At 40.1% G+C, this 22,502-nt stretch overlaps 1 protein-coding gene across 3 annotated transcripts in view; it reads right to left on the bottom strand.

Moving 5' to 3' along the window:
* The window catches only part of cacna1g (calcium voltage-gated channel subunit alpha1 G), a 289,865-nt gene that overhangs the window by 55,946 nt on the left and 211,417 nt on the right, over positions 1 to 22,502 (bottom strand). For all 3 annotated transcript variants that reach the window (XM_088070554.1, XM_088070553.1, XM_088070555.1), the window contains exons 21-23: positions 15,733 to 15,850; positions 10,303 to 10,371; positions 6,984 to 7,168 (exon numbers count right to left, since the gene is read on the bottom strand). In XM_088070554.1, coding sequence (XP_087926680.1) covers positions 6,984 to 7,168; positions 10,303 to 10,371; positions 15,733 to 15,850 — 372 coding nt within the window. The remainder of the gene's footprint in view (positions 1 to 6,983; positions 7,169 to 10,302; positions 10,372 to 15,732; positions 15,851 to 22,502) is intronic.

The raw sequence follows: 22,502 nt of genomic DNA, 5'->3' as shown, positions 1-22,502 counted from the left end.
CTACATAATTTCACAGCGGTTGGCAACGTGTCCTTGTTTTGTGTGCTATACAAAAGACCGGGAAGGAGTCTGCACAACACCTGCACATGTGCGCCACCCATCTCTTGCCTCCACCACTCTCACTGAGGAAAGAGAACAACAGGTCGGGCAATAAGTGGCAGGCGTGTTCCCACAGTGCAAACACTGGGTGTAATTAGGAGATGCTGGGAGATAGAAATAGGGAATAGAGGGAGGAGAGGAGGGCTGGGAGGTAGTGGGGATATAGAGGGAATAAAAAATGAAGCAGCTGCTATTTTCTTGCTTTTTTTTCTGGTCTAAACTTTACTGCTTCACCTTGCTGTGTAAATTCCTCTCATGTTTTTCAACCTACAGCTGTCCTTTCTCTTCAGCTGTCAAATAGCACCATCCGCTGTTCTCGTACCTGTTGGTAAATGAGCAAAATGTAAATGTAAGCCAGGGACACTTGACTTGCTTTGCTTAGGGGCCCATGCAGCTCGACTTGAACGCCTGAATCAACTGATACTAAAGCCATTCATTCCCAGCAGGTCCACTCTTAATTCAATGGATCTACTTTGTTTTAAACAATTTGACAGGATTTGATCAAGCTGCAGGAGAAAACCAACAAGAACTAGTGTTATGTTACAGAGCGCCAGTTGCAAAAAAAAATGTACCGGAGATAATCTTGTTTGGGCCTGAGGACGAACAGCTACACACAGCTAGTTTGATATCAGCAAAGTCATTCTGGTGTTTTCGCTTCCACACTGTGATGTGTACGTGAGGCTTCAGCGTCTAACTGTATCATTTTAACCTGTTTTTGCTGTTAACTGAGGCTGATGTCATGGATATATCCTTAACATTTCGTTAACCATTATGTCTGCTTCTCTGTGAAATCGCCTTTTTATTTGTCCTAAACATAGATAATATTTCTTCAGGTAGTGTACTCAGTTACCATGTGAGCTCCATGCTAACTCCAACAACTTGATGGACCACCACAAAGGAGCAGGGATTATCAAAGGGTCAATATGTTACAAGACACGAGGATCAAACAACAAACAATAGTGAGCAAGCACATAAACCTTTGGATAATTACAACATCATCAAGTGACGGATGAGCTCACAGACTGAGGCGACAGGGGTCAGCCACAGGGGGGATTTATCAATAAAGAAACCTGTTAGCCAGCTCTGACCTTACAAACACCATAAAGCTGTTTAGATTAGTCTTCCTGCACTGAGGCCAGGGAGAGTGGCAGGTACAATTAATGGATCCGCTGCAGTGGTGGTGGTGGAGAGGGGTTTTTAGGCTGTAGCTGACTTGTCAATGAGCTGTAGGTGGTGTTGGGTGACATAAAAGTGCCACTTGGTGACACAAGGTACAACCCTCTGGGCCTTCCCTGAGGCCGGCCATAAGCGATGCTTGTGGGCTTGATGTATGACTGCAAAAGGTGTGCGTGCGTGCGTGCGTGTGTGTGTGTGTGTGTGTGTGTGTGTACTGTTAAACAAAGCTGATGCATCATTCTGTCACATGGCCGTGCACCCCTGCTGACCCTCTCCTGTACACTCTAAGGTTACCAATAATACCTCTAATGAGAAACAAACAGACACCTGCACACAAACACACTCTCAAATACAAATTCACCTGATCGCTGCAATTATACTCCCACAAACACATGTAGCAAGCAGTCCAAGAATATGATGATGCTGCTTGCCGATCTGAACCCCGCGTGCACCGCGCTGCCAGAGGGGAAAACACAGACAAGCTCATATTTAATTCAAACAGCCCGTGTCTGCCACAATCGAGGTGGAATGACACCAAGCTGATAACAAAACACAGAAGCAGGATGACAAAGCTACATCTGCCTCGTGGTGTGTTTGACAGCAGAATTTGGAGGAAATGGGAGGAAAACAGTTTAAAACTTTAAGGCTTTGTTTTATTCATGAAAGTGGTTAACATGTTGTTATAGGCATTACAGCCTAACTGCCTAGCCATTGTTATACATTTGGTTTTATTCTATTTTTTGTAAATGACGCAATTAACAAACATCAGGGTTTTTTTTTCCAGAGTAAAATATAAATTTATCATTGTTTCTATTCCCCTAAAAGAGTCTGACATGGTTTAATTACACAGAAATGAGCCTATTAGTCACAATTAAACTATTTGGGCTGCTGATTTGCAATGAATTCCACTGATGATGAAAACTGAAATTTTGTTAACTGGCTCTGTGTTTTGTTTACTGAATTAATTAATCAGCAGACAGTAATGTGCAATGTAAGCAGAAAAGGTTGAGAAATCACCGTCATGCACCATTACTCTCGATACCAGCGCTCTACAGGGGTGCATACTCAGTCCATTTCTTTACGCTCTACAAACAACTGTCCGTTCACCACTACTCTCTACTTCACATATGTAGATGACACAGCCATCCTCGCAATGCTCTATAACGACACTGACTCTTTTTCGCACTATCAACATCCCATATCCCATTTTAGCTCATGGTGTGATCTTAACGTGGCAAAACCTAATGAACTGCTCTTTAGACGCCCAAAACACTGGCCTGCTGGGGTCTCCCCATCAAAGGGGAGAAGGTAGAGGTGGTGGAGTCTCTCAGATACCTTGACAATACACTAGACAATAACCTCAACTTCAATCAGCAAACAACAGACAATTACAAACGTTGTCAGCAGAGACTTACAGCCATCCGTAACTCAAACCACCTGTCAGTGCAACCTCATCTTCTTCTTCTCCACTGTAGCAATTCTGAGTCAGTTATCCTGTATGGTGCCATCTGTTTTTTTTCCATATGCTTACAGTCACCAGTAACAATAATTTCCTTAAGATAACTCACATATTCTGTGGGAAAACAGACACAAACTAGACTTTGTCCCAGGAGATGGCTCTTTCTGTTTAACGTACCTAAGTTACATCACTGAAGATGACGTTCTTATTTTAACTCAAACCATGATCTTTTCCTAAACCTAACCGAGTACTTTCGGTGCCTGAACATATCGAAACTGCAACTGTGTCACAACATGAACCACACATTAGAATGTTAGAAATTGTGACCTTTAACAGTCATATATGTTGTTTTGTCCTGCCACTGGTAAGGACTCTAATTCAAAAAAAGAAAAACTCTCCTGTGGTTTGGATTTGGGTTTTTCCCCAAAACATTAGAGTACTAAAGAATTTTAGCCCCCCTTTTTTCGACAGAGGCAGTTTTGGATGCATCATTCAACCGCCAGTCTCCAAATCAGCACAGCAAACCGACATCAAAGCAACAACGACAGTTAACGCTTGCGCTTAAGTCGCCTGTATCACTGCGGTGTGTTCATGTGCAGTTTTTTTGGCAAAGACTAAAACCAAAGGCAAAACCAGCACATAGTATGTTCTTCGCCTGTTTGAGAGGAAGTTCCCCTCCATACCAGCAGATGGTGGTAGTCTGTAATTTTCATTCAAATACGGAAATCAGAATACTGTCATGATGCTTGTTAGTCTCTTAGCACATTAACAACACAATCCAATGTTGAGAGACCATGTGCCAGTGAACTACAACACAAACCATCAGGAAACATTTCTACTTAAGAGCTCAGTGGCTAAAATATTTTTACCATATATACTCAGTTTGTTTTGATCTCACTCCTTGAAAATTTTAACTCTGGCCCAACCCTATTCACATCCATTTCTTGGTGAGTCAGGGCCTTACAGTAACTAACAAACATATCCAACCTTGTGTTGTTGCTTTTGGTAAAAGCATTTGTACAGTAGCTCCACTAATGTTGTGCTCCCCAAAGGAATGTTAGTTGACTACTTAAACTGAAACATGGCTTTAATGCAACAAGAGCAGTAATTCCACTCTGTGTTGATCAGACTGAATCATCTTTAACAGGGTTTTATGTACCTGCTGTACAGTATTACCAAGCCATATAGTATACCCACAGCAGCACACTAATAGCTTAATATGCTATAGCCTTTAATGCTCTGCTCCTCCTTTTGGAGTGAAAGTTAATAACCACCTTCAAAATTATTTTACAGCATTGCTTTCATGTAACTCATCTGCAGCCTCAGCGGAGGGGAGAGCCGAGCAACCAATCTGTGCTTATTCCTCTTTCTATCCTCTCCTGTTTCTTCCTCACTCACTCTCTGCCTGTCTCCATACACTCTTCCTAATCCCATCTCTCTCTGCCATTTTGCATTTTTCTCAAACTGAAGACATCGCTCCCTTGAGAAATGGTTGCCCTTTGCTCTCGAGAATATTTCCCCCCAAACTTGTAATTGCTACATGTTTTCTAATCTGACTCTAAAACCTTCCCTACTCGACATTAATACAGCCTCAGCCGTGCTGTCCTGTGGGGATTAAATAAGAGGATTCAGCAGCAGTTAGAATCAGGTACTCTGTTCAAGTGCTCAGTTTGTCACAGTTGCACCAGATCTAATTAGAAAGCCTCTTGTTTGACAGCAAGTGCACTCTTTAATGTCAAATTAACATTTCACTTGGAAGTGAACAGCATGCTAGTAACCACAGTGGCAACTAAAGCACATTCAGAGGTATGTTTGAGTATGTTCCCCTCGCTCTGTCTGAAGCTGCTTCTCCGACAGCATTTCTCAACACCTTCCTCCCACTCACTTGTAGGCTCCGAGTTCACCTATAGATGGAAAGTTGTTATCAGCACTCCCCACTCCCTGCTGTGTTTGGTGTTTCCATATGGAAAGGGAAAGGGTCAGAGTGTAGACGGCCGATGCTATTCTACATTCATATAATAATCTATACTACACAAGCTGGCTGATAGAACTACCGTGGGGATGGCTGGACAAGGTTAAAGTGAGGAAGTAAGTCTGTAGGTAAACAGGGATGATGTTTAACCCTTTGAAGCAGAGAGTGACATCACTTTTCTTGTGCTGCTTTCAGATGCTTTTCACAAGTATTTAAACCTTTGAACTTTGAGCAAATTGGAATGATTTCTGTGGAAAAATATGCGGGGAAAAAAGGCAATGAGCAACTTGGTAAGAAATGTCCCACAAATGTCAAGAAATTAGTATTTAGAAAAATATTCTCAATTATGATACATGATTACATACTTAAAAACATGTTACAAAATCATTATAATTTTGGGCACTTTTTCCAGGTCATTCCCATGATTTTTTAAAAACTTTCTTTTATTAAACTAATTTTCATGTACTTTCCTTGTACTTTTTACAGATTCTTTGATATTTTATTGCCCCCTTCCGATGTTTTTGATAGAAATCAAGTCATTTTGCTCAGGTTTCAAAGGGTTAAAGTGGACTGTTCCTTCATCAAAAAGCCAAAGGGATTTTTCCATTGGATTTTGGATCTACGCAGAAAATATGCTTTGTGGTAAACAAACGTTTATCGTGTTTACATGTTTTATTCAGCAATATAATCTTTACAAATGAACATCACTTTCAGGATTTTTGAAGCTTAAATGCAATCATCAGAAGTAAAAAGCTAACATTAGGCTAAAATGACATACATTACGGTTGCGTTGCCACCGCTAAAAGGCTCTAATGCTGAGTTTGGTGTGGCTAGATGTTTAAAGACACATACACGCTTAAAAGTTTGGGAGTAGGATATTTACTGACTTATTTTATGTTGTAGAACAAAATGTGAAAGTCTCTTTAGCTTGTGTTAACCACAGACCTTGTTTAAGGCTTTAACCAAAAACCCATTCAAAAAACCCATTGACTCTGAAAGTCAATGGGTAAACTGGGTTTTCTATAGCAATAAACTAGAGTCATACTTAAACATACCTATCAAACTATGTCCTGTTGAAACTGTTACAATTACAAATAATCAGTGATGACTGCTTGTTTTGAAATTCTGTTGCAGTATTCTTGAGCACAGGTCAACACAGCACAAAGCTGATAAAACACATCCTCTGCATCATTTCACTCAAGGCAAATTATTCTGGTCTGATCTGACCCAACTCATAATCACACCCACTGTTTACATGTCAGGAACGTGAGGTCTGCTGCGATCAAGAGCGTTGAATGCTCATAAAAACACACACAGGATACAGGGTATGCATACTTAAAAAGACACGCACACATAATGTGAAGCACATTCAACACAACCGAGTTCACAAACAAATGTTACAGTTTGAACTCAAAGAAGAAAGCAACAGTTTGAAGGCAGGAAAAGAAGTCTTGGCAAAAGATTACACTTTGATGGCAAAGGTGAAAGTTATAAAAGCAAAAGGAAGACGGAGAAGATCAGTTGTGTTTAGCGGGTAAATTTGGCAGGAAGAAAATGAATATTTGATTTTTGTGCTCTCCCTCAGAGCTGTGATAAATATTCAAGACGGGGCGAAGCCTGAGAGCTCCCCTTCACGAGACGAGACACTGAGCGTGCGGCTGTGAGCCAAGTCAAGCGTGACGCCACACGCATGGAAATGGCACACGTGAACACACACTGAAGCTGAAACTAAGGACGAAAGGAGTGCACTCACGTGAAGACCCTGTCAGATATTTCACACACATTCTTCATTTCCCTCTGTGCCCACACACACATTTTTTGGAGATGTAAGTACAAATGCAGCCTCCCAAATTGGTGATTTCCGCTTTAATCTCGCTCAAATAAACATAGTTGTGCAAGTGTGTGCACGCTGACAATAACGCACGCATGAACACACACTAAAATGAATGCCTACACACACACACATCTCCCAAAACCTCCAAAAGGTGGTACATGTCAGAGCTGAGAGAAAGCTCAGTTTGTTCCACTTGCATCTGAAAACAAAACATCCATACCGCGCTGTTATGCTCCCATGAGTCTGGGAAAAGGAGCGATTCAAGCACACACACACACATATATATGGGGTCGGTTAGTACTGGCCTTTAAATATTTCACGTTCAACGATTACATATTCTGTGGTAAGGCTTCATTTTATGATTCCTATCAACAGCTTCAGGGCCTGTTTCTCAGTATGTTTGGTTGTTTATACATTTCAGCGTCCCCAGGAGAGCCACTTACCGTAGCGGCCTCAGGGTCCTCAGCAGCCTCAGCACTCTGAGCATGCCCAGGATCTTGGTTCCAGAATTGGAGATGAGAGACACGAGGATGTCGATAACAGAGATCATCACCAGCATCCCGTCCAGAATGTTCCAGCTGCTCCTCAGGTAGGCCTTGTCCCCGAAACACCAGCCCAAAGCTACGATCTGGACACAAACACAACGCAGAGGCATGAACACACTGCAAAAATCAGTCACTGTATGTTGCTCAGGTAGCAGATAACACGAAGGGTAAACTGCTGCGGCTCAGATATGTATGGGACACATTTAAAGTAAACCTGGAGTGACATCATTTTTCTTGTGCTGCATTCAGAAACCATCAACATCGGCATAGAGCATCATCTTCTCAAATGAGTTGTAATATATGGGCATATCGAATATCGGCCGTATTTTTTAAACAAATCAAGGCAATTTCCTGAGGTTTCAAAGGTAAATATCAATTTTGAATGGAAGTGGCATAACGTGATATATTCAATATCTATTTTTGCCTGTGCGTTTGCAGGTTTCTTTGTCTTTATTAACGCTTGCTGTCCTATATGCCCAGCTCATTCACTTTGTAGATCGTTCACTTGGATCTTGGCAGTGAAGATCATAAAAGCTGCAATCTTTCCTACACCACATTTCTTATTCTATAGGTTCCACACTCATCATTTATTCTACCCATAATGCAATTTGCATTCCAGAAAATAATAGACACTGGTTGAACTTGTTTTTGTTTTTGCAGCTGAAAGTTATTAAATCAGGCCACGACAGCTATTTTTGCTTCATGCGTTTCTTAACACCTAATATGATTGAAGAGATGAGAGAGCAAGAGAGTGAAAAGGAGATAGAGAGAAGATAATTGACATTAGCTGATGCTAATCAATGCACGGCAGTATATACTGTACATGATCTGGAATCATCAAAGAGGCTGATCCACCTTTATGAACAAAGAGATCTCTGACAGCTTCTACTTTAATTTGCTGAATTCTGCATTCAAACAAAGTGCATTTACACCTAAATATTTTCCATGATTATTTTTTACACAAGTATTTTCATTTAATTATTGTATTATACATCCACTACACTACTTCTAGGAGGGAAATATTGCACTTTTTGCTTTACTACATTAAATACTGCTGCTAATACATGCTAATGTATGCTAATACATTAAATCAAACAATGTAATCTCTGCATATTCTAATATAACATTTTATTTGGACTTTAATCAGTGGTGGAAAAATTATTTATTTAAGTAAAAGTACCTATATAGGGCTCAACCATAAGGACTGCCCAATTAGACTGGGCAAGTAAAACTCCAGGCTGGGCTAGTATATAAAGCACCTCACTTGCCTGATTGGGCAAGTGGTAAAAATTAATTAAACAAAATTCTGGAGAAAAATGGCCTACGTGAATGATGTCATTTTAAGTAATATTGATGCATCAATATGAGCGGCATTTTACTGTTGTTGCTGGTTTTGGCTAAATGTTAACAGTAATGTAATTGTGTAGTTAAGTGAAACAAACCAATGGTCGAGCATCCTATAAAAGGACATGAGATACATTTTGAAAATTGTTATCTATTTAATGAGGCAGAAAAGTAGAAAAAAGTTCTACTACACACATTTGTTTATCCCATGTTTGCTTTTTTTTTGCTAAATATGGGATCCTTTTAGAATTTGGCATTAAACTTAAAGAGACTGTAAAACAAATGACACAACCAGAACTCTGTGTGTGTGTGGACCTTGCGTTCGTGAGCCCACCAATTGTACTGGGACCAAAAATAGAGACAGAGGCTTTGAATGAGCGACACCCATGAACTTTCCTCCCCTCTGCCTCCGCTCGCTCCCGCCCACGCCTGCACGGACCTCCATTCAAAGCCGGTCCATTTGAATACTGTCGAGACAATCCTCCGCTTAGCATTATGAAACAGCCCTGAGTGTGTGTGTGTGTGTGTGTGTGTGTGCGCTGTGTGTGTTCACTGTCTGTTTGAGTCTCAATCTCTCATTCCCTTCCTCTCCCTTTCCTCCCTCTTAACTCTGTTTTCTTTTGTATTTTGGGGGCTTACAGTGCATGCGGGTATCAGGCAGACTCTGTATTCCTCTCTGCTGCTTTGTGTCTGAGCGGTTTGGGGAGTCTGGTGAGGGTTTCTCCATCTTATGCAAAATTTGCACATTGTGAGTGAAGACAGATGCTTCATCCCGTTCCTCTCAAAGCTGGAGACAAGCGATGAGGTATGGTCCCCAAAAAAATCCTGAGATACTAAATATTTTGTGGCATATGAGCTGATGTCAACTGGGTGAGTACGAGCAGAAGTCTGTGATGACTTCATGGAAGAATGCAAAGCAAAAGTACCTTAAAATCATAACCATAAGTCGTCACAGGCCATAGCATGCAAGCTTCATGCTACAGAATCATTATATTTAGCAGTATCTGGCATCCCATCACATAATACATGACGTATGTGTGGACGCTTCCAGTCACCTCTCAGCTCTGCTTAACTCCTAAATTTGTTGTCTTATGTGTATTTTGCAAGTCTTGGTGGTACTTTTTGTGATTGGCTTTGGGCGGTGGAGGCTTGTGACTGTGAATCATTCATCAAGATGAGGAAATCAACTCACCAGTCTGTAAATTCTCCTCCTGACAACTTCTAGCTAGCTGGCTGCTAGCGAGCTAGGTTGAGGTTTACAAACGTAAACATCAGTAAACATCGAGGAAAGATGGGAAGAATGGGCGCAAGCTGAAAGAGCATCTTGCTAACCACTGTACAGGGGTTAGAGCATAAACTGAATGACCTCTGTGCCACATCAGTTTCCAACCGGCTATCATAAACTGTATTACCCTTTGATTCACTGAAACTTGGTTGACCTTTTACAACCTTAGCATATTTGATATATTATTTTCAAAACATAGTAAGAGGAAAGAAGACATTTACCAAAAAATTAGTATAAAAAACAAACAAACATAAAAAAACAAGGCAAAAAAGACGTGCTTCAAAATCCTAATTCTTTAAGCTAATTTTAAATATTCAATAAATATAATTCTAAAAAAACATTGTTTTCTTTAGCTTTAAAAAAATCAATACTTCATACAAATCAAAACTTTCTTTTCTTGGGAAAAGCTAATTCCCCATCATTTAGCCAGGTAACTGTGTTTCTGTTTGTGTGTCTACAGTGAATAAACACTAGTGTGACAGTGAGCTGTTGTCGGCTGTCTTGGGGTTGGAATGTGTGGACTGTTTTAAAGCAGCAGCCAACAATGTAAGTAAAAGCTCAAGTGTCAGTGTAAATCCTGTGTCTCACCTTTATAGCCATTTCAGCCACAAAGATGGAGGTGAAGATGTAGTTGGACAATTTGAGGAAGATCCGCTCCTGCAGTAAAGAAAGAAGAGAAACCTGGTTAAGATGAGGCACATGCTAATAGTGCTAATGATTCAAAATGTGCATTTTTTTTGTTCTTAGCATGTTTTCCTACTGAGTTTGTTCTTTGTTTGCCTCCAAATTGATCTGAATAATGTATGAGGGAGCTATTTTCCTCGTACACTATCTGAAACCATCTTTACAAACATCCCTGTTGCACTCACTAATGATGGCTGGCAGGCAATTATAAAGTTTACTATTCGCGCTGCAGGAGAATTCAAACATGGCATCTAATTTTGTCGCCTAAAATCCTAAAATTTCCCTTTACTGGTGGAAAAAAGAGAGAGAGACAATGTTATCTTCATTTTTGCGTAGTGCAAATAATCTTTTAAATGAATAAATGAATTGCATTGGGAGCAAGCTGCTTCATGTCACTTGTGGAACACTTCAGTTATGTCGAGGAACAAGAATTTTGGGCTGAAATTGGCAGTTTTCCAATTAAACGAGCATGTTGTTTGTTTTTTTAATCAGAGATAAACAGGCAATTCAGAAAACAAGCACCATCATGTTGTTTTGTGAGTGTGCACGCAATACAATACCATCAGGATGGAGCGAACAGATCTCCATATATACACTTTACTGCACTGCATGCCTCCCTGTTGCCTGAAGCAGCATGGCTCAGTGGTGTGTGTGCAGTGCACGCCAGGGAGGATGGGATCCTATTTACTGAGCTAAACAAGGACTGATGAGAAAAAAACAAGCAATCTAGAAAGAATAAGCTCCCTTCACCGACTGCTTATTTACCCTATTTACCCTCTGTCTGAGGGGACAAAACCCTGTCCTGCCACTGACTGTCTATGTACTGGAAATGTGCGTGTGTGTGCAAGTGAGCGGGTGTAGGTGGCTGCCTTTCCCACGGCCTCCAAGTACCATCACCCATGCTCCAAGGAACACAGAAACACGCACATAAACAGGGATGGCAGTCCGACAGTGCTTTTTTTTTGGTGAAGTCTCTGGTATTGTCGAGTGTGACATCACTGGGAATGTGGGTGTTGAGAGGGTTCATAAATTCCAGGCTTGACAGCAGCCATTCCTGTCCTCTGTGAAGACTTTTCATACTTTCATTCTTTAGGAACTAACGGGCAGTGTTAGGGAATGAGAGAGGCAAGAGACACAGAAACTACAAATAGCTGTAGTTCACCATTTTAGCTAGCTAAACGAACAAAATTATGCACAAAATCACCAAGTTTACTATAGCTACATTTTCTATGTGTATACTTACATTTTAGAAGACTGAAATTAGTAAAATGATAAATAAAAAGACTGTAGATGAAAATAAAGAAATAGGACTTTCATGCAGCAGGCACTTGACTTGTCATAGTGGGAAAAGCACAAGTGTGAATCATAAAACATTAAGGATGGTTCTGTTCTATTCAAGTGCTCCAGAGAGAGTGACAGTGAGCGAGCAAGTGACCAAGGATCCTGAAATCAAAGCAACTAAATGGAATTCAGCCATCTTTTTTTCAGAATCTCCCTTTTTCCTTTCCTCTCTAATGGTGGTGTTGTTATTCCTGCTTCAGTCATGGACAGACTGACCAGCATCTGATATGTCTCACCACAATATAAGGAACCATTCTTAGCCTGGTTGAGGCAATGTTGAACGTATTGGCAGAGACGTGCAATGACTTTGCTTAGTTACAAGAAAGTCAAAGCAATACCTAAAACATATCAATGGGTAGATCAGATGTCCTCCTAATTGCCAAGCACCTTTTGTCCTATGGGGTCATTTTGACCCCGCCCAGTTTTGACTGTTATTTAAAGCAAATTGTATAAATTGTCAATAGATTCTGTGTTCTGCACCTTTGCTCTTACTTCAGTCCAACCCATTACCACACATTTTTCCCTTCGTTTTGGAATTTAGGGCCAAAAGACCTCGTGTACATAAGTATAAAAGACATATTTTGACGGCAAAAGATTTCATTTGGGGTCAGAATGACCCCAAGGACAACACGAGGGTTTAACCTACTCAGAGTCACGTTTTGACCCGCTCTGCCCAAACCCGTTATATTTTCTAATGAGCTGACTTGAACCCATTGGCAATGTATAAGTAAATAAAAAAACAATAATGACCACAAAGATCATTTTTCATTTTCATATTACATTTGTGGGAAGTTATTACAATTTTTAAAGCTGAAGATTTTCACGTTTCCACAAACATAGCAAATGTACTAGCTGTAACATTTGTAGGAAATTACATATTACATTTGTAGTAGGCAACCGCTGTTATGTTTGTGAGAAATGTATTATGTTTGTGGGATTATTATATTAAAAGCTGCAGATTTGTATTACATTCGTGGTTTATTTTGATGTGGACTGTTATTATGTTGGCAGGTGTTACAACATGCAAGTTTGCACGCCCCCAGTTTGGAGAAGCAGGCTGGAGTCTGACACAGAAGCTGCGTAATGCACTGCTGTAAATGGGGGTCAGCAACACAACGTATTTTAGCCACCTGAAATACATCCAACCGAAAATAATCAATATCACTTTAAGTGTACTCCATATCAAGTGTATTTTCACTGCTTTACCTACATCAGACAGGCTGGACAGGAAGGCCAGTTCCCCATTTATGCTCTTATCAAAGCCACCAGACTCCACTGACAAAATCATTAATTTTTAGTTCACAGAACAAGGGCGCCGCAGGTTTATCGCTACTTCCATCAGTTTGTTTGTTTGTGTTATTGTGTGACTTTGGTGAGTCTGAATTAACCGTTTTAAACGTCACACAATAACACAAACAAATAACTGATGGAAGCAGTGATAGACCAGCAGCATCTGTGTTCAGCAATGTTAAATCACTGTTTTTTCCAATGGATTCTGGCTTTGAAGAGAGAGATACAATGGCTTTATTTTCCAGCTGGAAATAAGTGTCTGAAATTAAGGTATAGCTGTGAAAATACTGTCAATTTAGTGTACACTTAAAGTGACTGATTTTTTTAGGCGGCTTAAATACATTTCTTTTTTTTGTTGCTGGCCCCTCCACAGCAGTAGATTGTTCAGCTTTCATGTCAAACTTAAGCCTGCTTCTTCAAACTGGGGCGTGCTGACTAACATCTACTGTTTGTATTATACTGTCTATGAATAAGTACCCCTTGCAACACCCTTCCAAAAAACTTGAACTATCCCTTTAACTCCATGAGGCATTGCATAGGGTTCATTTAGTAGGTCACTGTACAGGAATGCAATGTTATCTAAAAAATCTTGTTTAAAGCAGCATTTAATTAAACAATTACAAATCCTTCCTGTAACCCTGAGCAGCATAAAAAGAGTCACCCCACACCTCCCGGAAAGTTTTCTTTGCTGCCCAGCGTGTAGCGCCATCTCTCTATCTTAATGTTGTCTGGAGCTGATGATGTGGATGCAGAAAACTCAGATTGATTGTGTTTTATACTGGTGATGCTGATATAATTCAATTTAGAACTCCAGACAGTGATGTATTGTCCCCTAGCTCAATTAGGAATAATAAATCATAATAGGTGGTATAATCATCCTCAATCATTTCCACTGAGCAACAGGAAGACAGTATCCAGGCAACATCCAGCACCAAACCAAAACAGCCGAGCACTGCGAGCCAAACACAAAGTGTCTGACATAGCTTCCATAAACTAATTATTCAGCCTGCATTCCACACTAAAAATGTTGTGACTAAAATGTGTTATCTCTGAACTGACTTACTGACGAAATTTCTATTTAAAGAATATAACGTGTCTTTTGTCAGGCTGGCACCACAGGTGATGCAAAGCAGGACCTACTTCAAAAGAGAAGCAGCGGACTGATAAATTATACATGTTGGGTTGTTATACTCAGCCCAAAACAGAATCAGCGAGTGGCAATCGATTCACAATCGGCTTCATTAATTCAAAACAACCCACGCAGGCAAACGAATAGCATCATTCGATGACCACACAGCCAAATGAGATGTGGAGCAACAAGCATCGCGGCTCAAAAGACTGCTCCTTCTTTTTTTGTTTTTTCTCGGGGCTGCTTGCCGCCTCATACATTTCCATCTCATTTCAATAATGGCCTCAGGGTGCAGACTGGACACAACGGCCATGGCGGGAAGCTGACAAAAATGTATGTGCATGCAAAAAACACTGCTCTCTGATGTGAATGTTAGCGAGCCTGCTGTGGTGGACTCTGTGTATTTGTATTAAGTGTGTGCAGAGGTGAGAGGCAACAAATCATCCCATTTATATCGCGTACGTGTGATCTTTCTGGCCTGATTAGACAGAGCTGCCCGTGGCCGGGCCTCCATTTGTTAAACATCTCTTTTCCTGGACATTAGTCATGTACACCGGCCCAAAGATAATTGAATCAATTACAAAGGCACTGTCTCCTCCGCGTTTCAGTCGCAAAACAAGCAGAACGGAGCGTTCCAGCGAGACCCAACCACAATTAGGCCCATCTACGAAACACCTCGTTCGGTGAGGGAAAAAATCAGACAGTGATAATTGTTGTGTTTGTGCATGGAGCCGCTGGACTGTGTTCCGCTGCTATGGCTGGAAGTCGAAAAGGATACACAATTAGGTGTGTGTATATGTGTTGCTGCAGGGCATGTGGCCAGGCCTCGTCCATTTGAAGGGATGGTGCATTAGCTAAGGAGGTGATGGTGTTGATGATGCAGTCAGGAGATACAGGGGTGTAGCACACATTACCCACAGCTACTGGCTCACAGTCAAACAGGAGTGGTTCCCTGCTTACAAAGTGTTCCACTTCTTTTCTCTTTGGAGAGGAAGCTGCAGCAGTCGTTCTGTTTTAGGCGAATGTGTTTGTTTGAACAGACATCAAGGCTGGACTTGTTGACAGGTGCTTCCTCGCTTTCATCTCCATTTTTATTCAGACTTTTTTTTAAGCTGCCAGTGAGATTTTTATGATAGATTTCACACACCTATTTCATTTCAAAAATACCTGTGTTTATATACATATACTGTAAATATATATATATATATATATATATATATATATATATATAAACGGATAAGATAGATGGCTAAATAGATAGATATAGATATAGATATAGATATAGATATAGATTTAGATATAGATATAGATGGAACGATAGATAGACAGAAATATTGATAAAGGTATTGATATCAATAGATAGATAGATAGATAGATTTTTTAAAATTTTATAATAAATTTTATGTTATGATATATAGGTGTCTGTTTCTTTGCCTGTCCTAATATTTTTCAGACTGTCTTTCCTCTTCTCCACACACTTAAATTGTCACCTTTTCATTGAGTAACAGAGCAAATAGTTACATAGCATGTGCTCAATTGCGTATTTGTATTCTTAAATATCATTTGAAACTCACAACAGTGGTGATGCTCGGCCTCTCGATGGCGATGGTGATGCAGTTGAGGAAGATGATGACCAACACGATGTGGTCGAACATCTTGTGGGTGATGATCTTATTGCACACAATGCGAAACCTGACAAAAAACACAGAAATTTGAAAAATCAGTGATACTAGAAATTGACTTGACAAGTAGGTATGCAACTGCAAAAAGCAAGCCAACATGTGTATTTTTGGAAGAAGGGGTATTATGAAAGGAAAGATTCCCATAATTATTTAGCTGAGTAGGAGTAGTCAAAAACATGGATGCTTCACACGCTACTTTCCTCAGGTGGAGGTGGAGCAGAGTTTCAAGGTGGGCACCGAGACTAGTGTCACCAAATCAATATCTGACCAAATGTCTCCCCTTCTGTTCCTGAAATAAAACAGTAGGAGCCAGGAAAGTACTTGAACAAAACATTACAATGTCAGAGTGAGGATGACCTTTGACCTTTTAATTAGAAAAAGTCATAACTTCATAATTTTAAAACTATTATACGTTTGTGTGACATTTTGTCATAATTAGAGTATGACTTATTAAGTTTTGGCAAAAAACATGTTTTGTGAGGTCACAGTGACCTTGAACTTTCACCACCAAATTGTAATCGGTTCATTCTTGAGTCCAAGTGGACATTTGTGCCAAATTTGAAGAAGCTGATCTCAGGTGTTCCTGAGATATACTGTGTTTAAGAGAATGAGACGGACATGAGGCCACAGTGACATTGACCTTTCATCACCAGATTTTTCACCTTATTTGTTGTTTTACTTTCTACTTTTTTTTACAAATTTCTTGCTGACATTTGGGTCATTTCTTTCATTGTTAACTGCCTACTTCCCATGTTTTTGACTGAAATGGAGCCAATTTGCTCTGATTTCAAAAGGATAACCTAAACTGCTTTATATTCTTAAGTTTATAAATCCTCATCTGCAATGTATCCTAACTAACTTGTTGTGAAGTACAGGTACAAAGTGTCATTAAATGGAAGTACTTAAACAAACACACATGCATATCCAGATTGCAGCTCATTTCATGCATTTTCTATAAAGCCTGAAATAATATTTCAGTACTGTACAAACACATGAAACGCCGTCCACAGTAATGACAAACTCTCATTCAGTTTAAAAGTGCTTGTCTCACATACAGTAACTCTGTAATGAACTGCTGTAGAATTAGGAGTCATTAATTAAGTCTGACTTTCATCAGCAGACATGAGATGGTTCCCTGGCTTTTAGAGCTCATGACAACTGAGAGAAAGAAAGAAGGAACGCTTGTTATATACAGTGGAAGGGGATTAAACTGTGTGTCAAATCCGCTTTGGTAGCTCATATCGGTGTACGGCGCGGGACAATATTGAGAGGCTCAGATCTGGATTTTTGGCTTTATTTGGCACTGCAGACACCATTGTGTCAACATTTGCTGAGTCTGTGTGTATGTACGCGTGTCAGCTGACAGCGATGAGCATTATGCGTACGGTATACAGCCCGGATGAGCTAATTCCTCTTTGACATCTGCGCGTCAGAGCCTCGGTGCTGAAGAATTCATGTGTTATCCTCGAGCGGGAGGGAGGACACGTGGAAAACACACGCCTCCGATGCCACAGTTTGAGGGCTGGCGGAGAACTTTAAGTTCAAATGGCCCCCGAGACTGACAAACAACGCACTGAAAACCACAGGAAGAAAACTGTCACCACACACTCAAGCAAAGAGCAGAAGTACCCGTTTCTGTCAGACCTTGGACTTGAAAAATCTCTACTTTTTCCCCTATAGATATTTCCCCCTAGCTTTTTAAAAATAATTCTCTAAATCTATTAAATTCTGCAGTCTGTGGACCTTTTCTTACCAAGATGCTTATTGTCTTTTCTTCACCATCTTTTTTTTTTTTTAAGATATCTTTGTGTGAAAGGGGGAGAGAGAGGGGGTGACATGCAGCAAAGGGCCGAGGCTGGAATAGAACCCACGGCCGCTGTGGCGAGGACACGGCCTATATACATGGGGTGCTCGCTCTATGCACGGAGCCACCAGACGCCCTTCTTCCCCATATTTTGACAAGTCAAACCAATTTGCTTGGGGCTCAAAGGTTAAAATACTTGCAAAAGGTGCCCAAAAGCAGCAAAACAAAAAGTGATGTCACTTCAACTTTCAAAAGGTTAAAAGTGCCTCTGAATGACAGTGGACATAAGTGACTTAATTATTGATTACAGTTACTTTTATACTTTTGAAAAGTTTGTCCATACACAAGCTGCGAATCTGTATATTTTCATACCTTTTACCTCCAAAATGTTTGCTGATTTTAAAGTAAGCAACCATCTTTTGATGATCCTTTTTAATTCTTCTCAGTCTTTGATCGTGGTGTTTCTGCACTGAACTTCCCAGATATCACCTGTCATTTTAACAGTGTAGGCGGCAGTGTCACACGCTTGCTTGGATCTTGTGCTGAACGAGTTTCTGACGGTGCTCCCACAAAGAGAGGCATGAACTCCCTGCAGGAGTGTGTAGTAATATATTACAAAGAATGCACATGAGTAAAAAAGTGTAGGAAAGAGTACTTATCATATTTCTTATTTTAAACTGTACTCATACTCTTTAGATCTATACAATCAGCACAGTTTCAAGGTGGACACCCAAGATTGGTGAAACCAATTCAGTATTTGACCAAATGTTCTTCTATAAAATGTCGGAACTTTATAATTTTGCCCTTTTAGGCAATTATGTGAAAATTGGTCATAATTAGCCCATGATTTCCTGAGTTATGGCTAGAAACATGTGTAATAAGGTCATGGTGACCTTGACCTTAGACCACAAAATTCAAATCAATGCATTCTTCAATCCAAGTGGATGTTTGTGCCAAATTTGAAAAAAACAAAAAAATCCCTCAAACTTGCTCTTCACAAAGATGACAGGGACAAGGTCAAAGTGACCTTGACCTTTGACCAACCAATTCTAATCAGTTCATTGTTGAGTCCAAATAGACGTTTGTGCTTAACTTGCAAAAATTCCCTCAAGGTGTTTTTGAGACATACAACCAGAAAACAGAATGCCTACATGGATAAGACCGCCGCAGAGGTATCAAAAGACAACAGTGACATGATAAAGTGCTTGTGCCTCCTGAAAAACCCTGAGATCTACGCTTTTAAAAACTCCTCACTTCCACAAAGACACTGAAGTTAGTTGCTCATACTGTGAGAGAAAATGTAGCTACTTACTAATGTTAGCTATGATAATTCTTCATGTATAAACTTAATCTTTGATGCTATGATAAGGAAGAGATGGAAAGAAAGTGGGGAAATCCTCACATATCAGCTGTATAGGCTATCCTTATTTGTTTGATTAGCCTACCTCACTTTATCAAAATTTAGAAAACAAGTGCTGTTTTTCATTATTTATCACTGTCCTGCAAGGAAAAGTAACATGTACTTTTCTCAATTTATCAATCTGGTACTTCTAAACTTTTACCTGAGTAGGATTTTCAAATTATTATTTTACTTGAGTTCTTTTTTTTTTTTTTACAGGAATACTTGTACTTTTGCATAACCATAGATTTTCATTACTCTACCCATCACTGCCTCTTTGTGTAGAACAGCTAGAAAAGATAAGAGCTGCTCATGCTAATTACCCGCTTCTTTTTTCTGTGCATTCCAAAGAAACCAGAGAAATAAACCGAATCACTTCCTGTGTGCTGGCTTTCCAGGAAAGAGCTGACAGATGGCAAGAACGTTTAATGTTTCCTTCAGCTATACGGGGAATCACTTCTGTGTTATGTCATTCGGGAAGGAAAAGTAGCAGCGCAGGAAGTTTCAACATAAGGATGCCGCAGATCATTACTTTCACTACTTACTGTAACTCTGAAAACATCCTCCATGCTGTCTATTTGTTCTATTCCTATTTGCATCCTATTATATTCTGCTCACATGACCCTCTTCCCCCACATTTCAGTGTAGTTCCACATAATCTGATCATGTGGGATGTGAGGGACTACAAGCACAACCGTCAGTGAGTCGAGCAGCTGATAGACCACTGTTCAGGCACAGCCCAGTCTTATGGCGAACGCGTCTAATCACAGTGACTGCATCACAGTGTGCGTTCATAGCCGTCCCACTCCTCCGCTCATTTAAATCTTCCCCTGCAGTAATCAGCAGTAGCAGCAGTAACAACAGAGAGTGCAAAGGCAGGTTGAGGTGAACTCGGGTCTGTGTGAAAGCCGCTGGACTCCGATCTCCCACCACGCTGCTGTCTCTTGATGTGATTGTGAGCACAGGCGGGTGTCCGCGGTGGTTCAAGGCTAGAATGGGCGCCACACAGAGCGTGTGTCCTCCGTGTCACTCTCAGCCACAGCCAAACCTTACAGCCTGCTGCGATTGAAAGCCAGCTAGAAGTCCAGTTTGAGCCAAGATCCTTCGGTTTTCTTAATAATTTGACAATAACAGACTACAGGGAGCTTTCCTTATTAACCTTTTCCAAATCATGTAACACAGCCAAAGACAGGAGAACCATCCAGAACTCCTGAAACGGCTCAAATTCATGAAATTATTCATATTGATATTGCTGTTGGCTTTCTTCCAATAATTAAATGAAATTTAAATTCTTCCTGTATAGCACATCATACTGTGTAACAATAATAAGAGTAATCCCCTGTCCCCCATTCAACCAACTGTACATATCTCTGCAGTGCCGGCACCAGCAAATTCGATGCCCTCAGCAACTTCCCCTGGTACCCCTCCGACAGCAAACAAGAATGACATCTAATGATAAAATGACATAAATAAACAATTTAGCTAACAAACAATAATAAATTATTAGAGGATGAGGTATGTGCAAATCAGAAAATTTCCTCATCTTTTTTTGTTCGGCACAAGGGATGACATTTACCTTTTCATATTCCCTTTCTCTAATGCTCTTAAAATACACTCCACTCCTCCAGAGCCAACAATGCTCTGGCACTTGGGTCTTCAAAAATGGGTCCGCAAACCCAACCCCTATCGGGTCCTCCATGTTACTGCAGAGGGGCTGCAAATTTATTGTTTTGATAATTCAACCTTTAGAAATTATTTTCCCAAAAAAATGAAAATATTTTTGAAAATACACATAAGCATGAATCAAAATTATTATTATTATTATAAATCAGCCTAATCATAAAAAAAAACCATTTGATTTACAGTATACAACATGAATGGTAGGCTGACTGTAACCCATGGATTCATGGGTAATGCTGATTGCAACCTTTCCAATTACAAACAAAAGTAGAAGTTAGCGTGTGTTTTTGGGCTTTTTTGTACAGTCAGAAAGGGGTTAGAGAGAGAGAGTATCAGAGAGGGGAAGAGAAGGTGGAAGGTGGACTATTGCACACAGTGTTTCTGTAAATTATTACTAACTTACTCAGAATGCATCTGTATCACTTTTTGAACCGCCCGTTGGAACCCTTGATATGTATATGCCATAAATAAATCAATGAAAGAAAAATAAGGGCAGCCAGCCCATTGGAAGTGAGCGGATATTGATAAGTGACTATGGCACATCTTAATGATAGCAGCAACAAGTCTGTATAGTTGCCAAAACTTTCTGTTGTCTGGAGAACACTAATGCAGGCTAAGTAATGCAGTCACTGCAGAAAAAGATAATAAAACCTTAAAGTAAGAGCAACCTGATCACATATTTTATAGTTGGTAAAAATGTTTATGTTGGTACATGACATATAATATAGGTTCTGATATTATTTAGGTTACATAACAGCTTCTGTATATTCTAAATAATGTATAGAGGTAGATTATGCTAAGGTTTTATTGATATGTGCCTAATTTATTACATTATTTAGAATAATAATTTATTCAGAATACAGGTAAGGTTATTAGCGACAGGTATGCTGCTGTAAGGCAGTTTAGTGCACATGACTATAGAAATTATGTGCTTGAAGACGACGAGAAGTCTGTGTAGGTCAAGATTGTCATACGATTTTGATCGTCGAATGCAGTTTTTTATTGTGTTATAACAGGTGATAAGTGTGATTAGGAATAGGCCATCAAGTCGGTAGTGGACCAGACACGATGTGATTTTGGAAAGACGTTGCATGCTGTATTTTTTTTTTTTTTGTATTCTAAAATAAACCTTACTAATTTTTTTCCTGCCTTACATGAGTACTTGGATTCCACAAAATGGTGCTTAAATATGAACCAAGACACCTTGCAGACTAGGTGGCCTTGGAACTAGGGCATGTTGAAAAAGCCACTATACTAGATGTATTCTTTTTGGTTATTACAATTTTGGCTGATTAACGAACACAACAAATAAAACAAATAAAATAAAAAAACAGGGTACATAGACTAACTTTTAGCAAAAAATAATTTAACCAATCTGGTTCATCTTTTACACTTTCTTTTGTGCTGTCAACTCTTTTGTCTGACGATTATTTTTTCCTGTTTCTGAGGATCACAACATTTGGAACGGACATTATACAACACTGGTGATGGTTAACATTCGGTTCCTATCGGGTGGCTGAGTGGGGACTTGTTGTTTGATGTTTAATTAGCATGTTGCGGTGCTGTGGCGGCAGGCTGGGGCCCAATGTTGCCTGGTGTTGCCTTCACAGCCACATCCTCCAAATAGACAGCAGAGACACACAGATCAAAGGCCTAGAAGGGGAGGAGGAGTGAAGGAAGAGGGGGCGAAGGAGGGTGGGAAGCGATGGATTCAGCACGTGTCCGAGATAACACGCAGCACTCAGTAGGAGAAACTCCCTTCCTCCCTCTGCTCCTTAC

This window comes from Plectropomus leopardus, chromosome 19, assembly GCF_026936395.1.
Source record: "Plectropomus leopardus strain MGB_pleo_1.0 chromosome 19, ASM2693639v1, whole genome shotgun sequence".
Classification (NCBI taxonomy): Eukaryota; Metazoa; Chordata; class Actinopteri; order Perciformes; family Serranidae; genus Plectropomus; species Plectropomus leopardus.
Note: the sequence above shows the minus strand (reverse complement) of the source record. Positions and strands in the feature narration are given on the sequence as shown.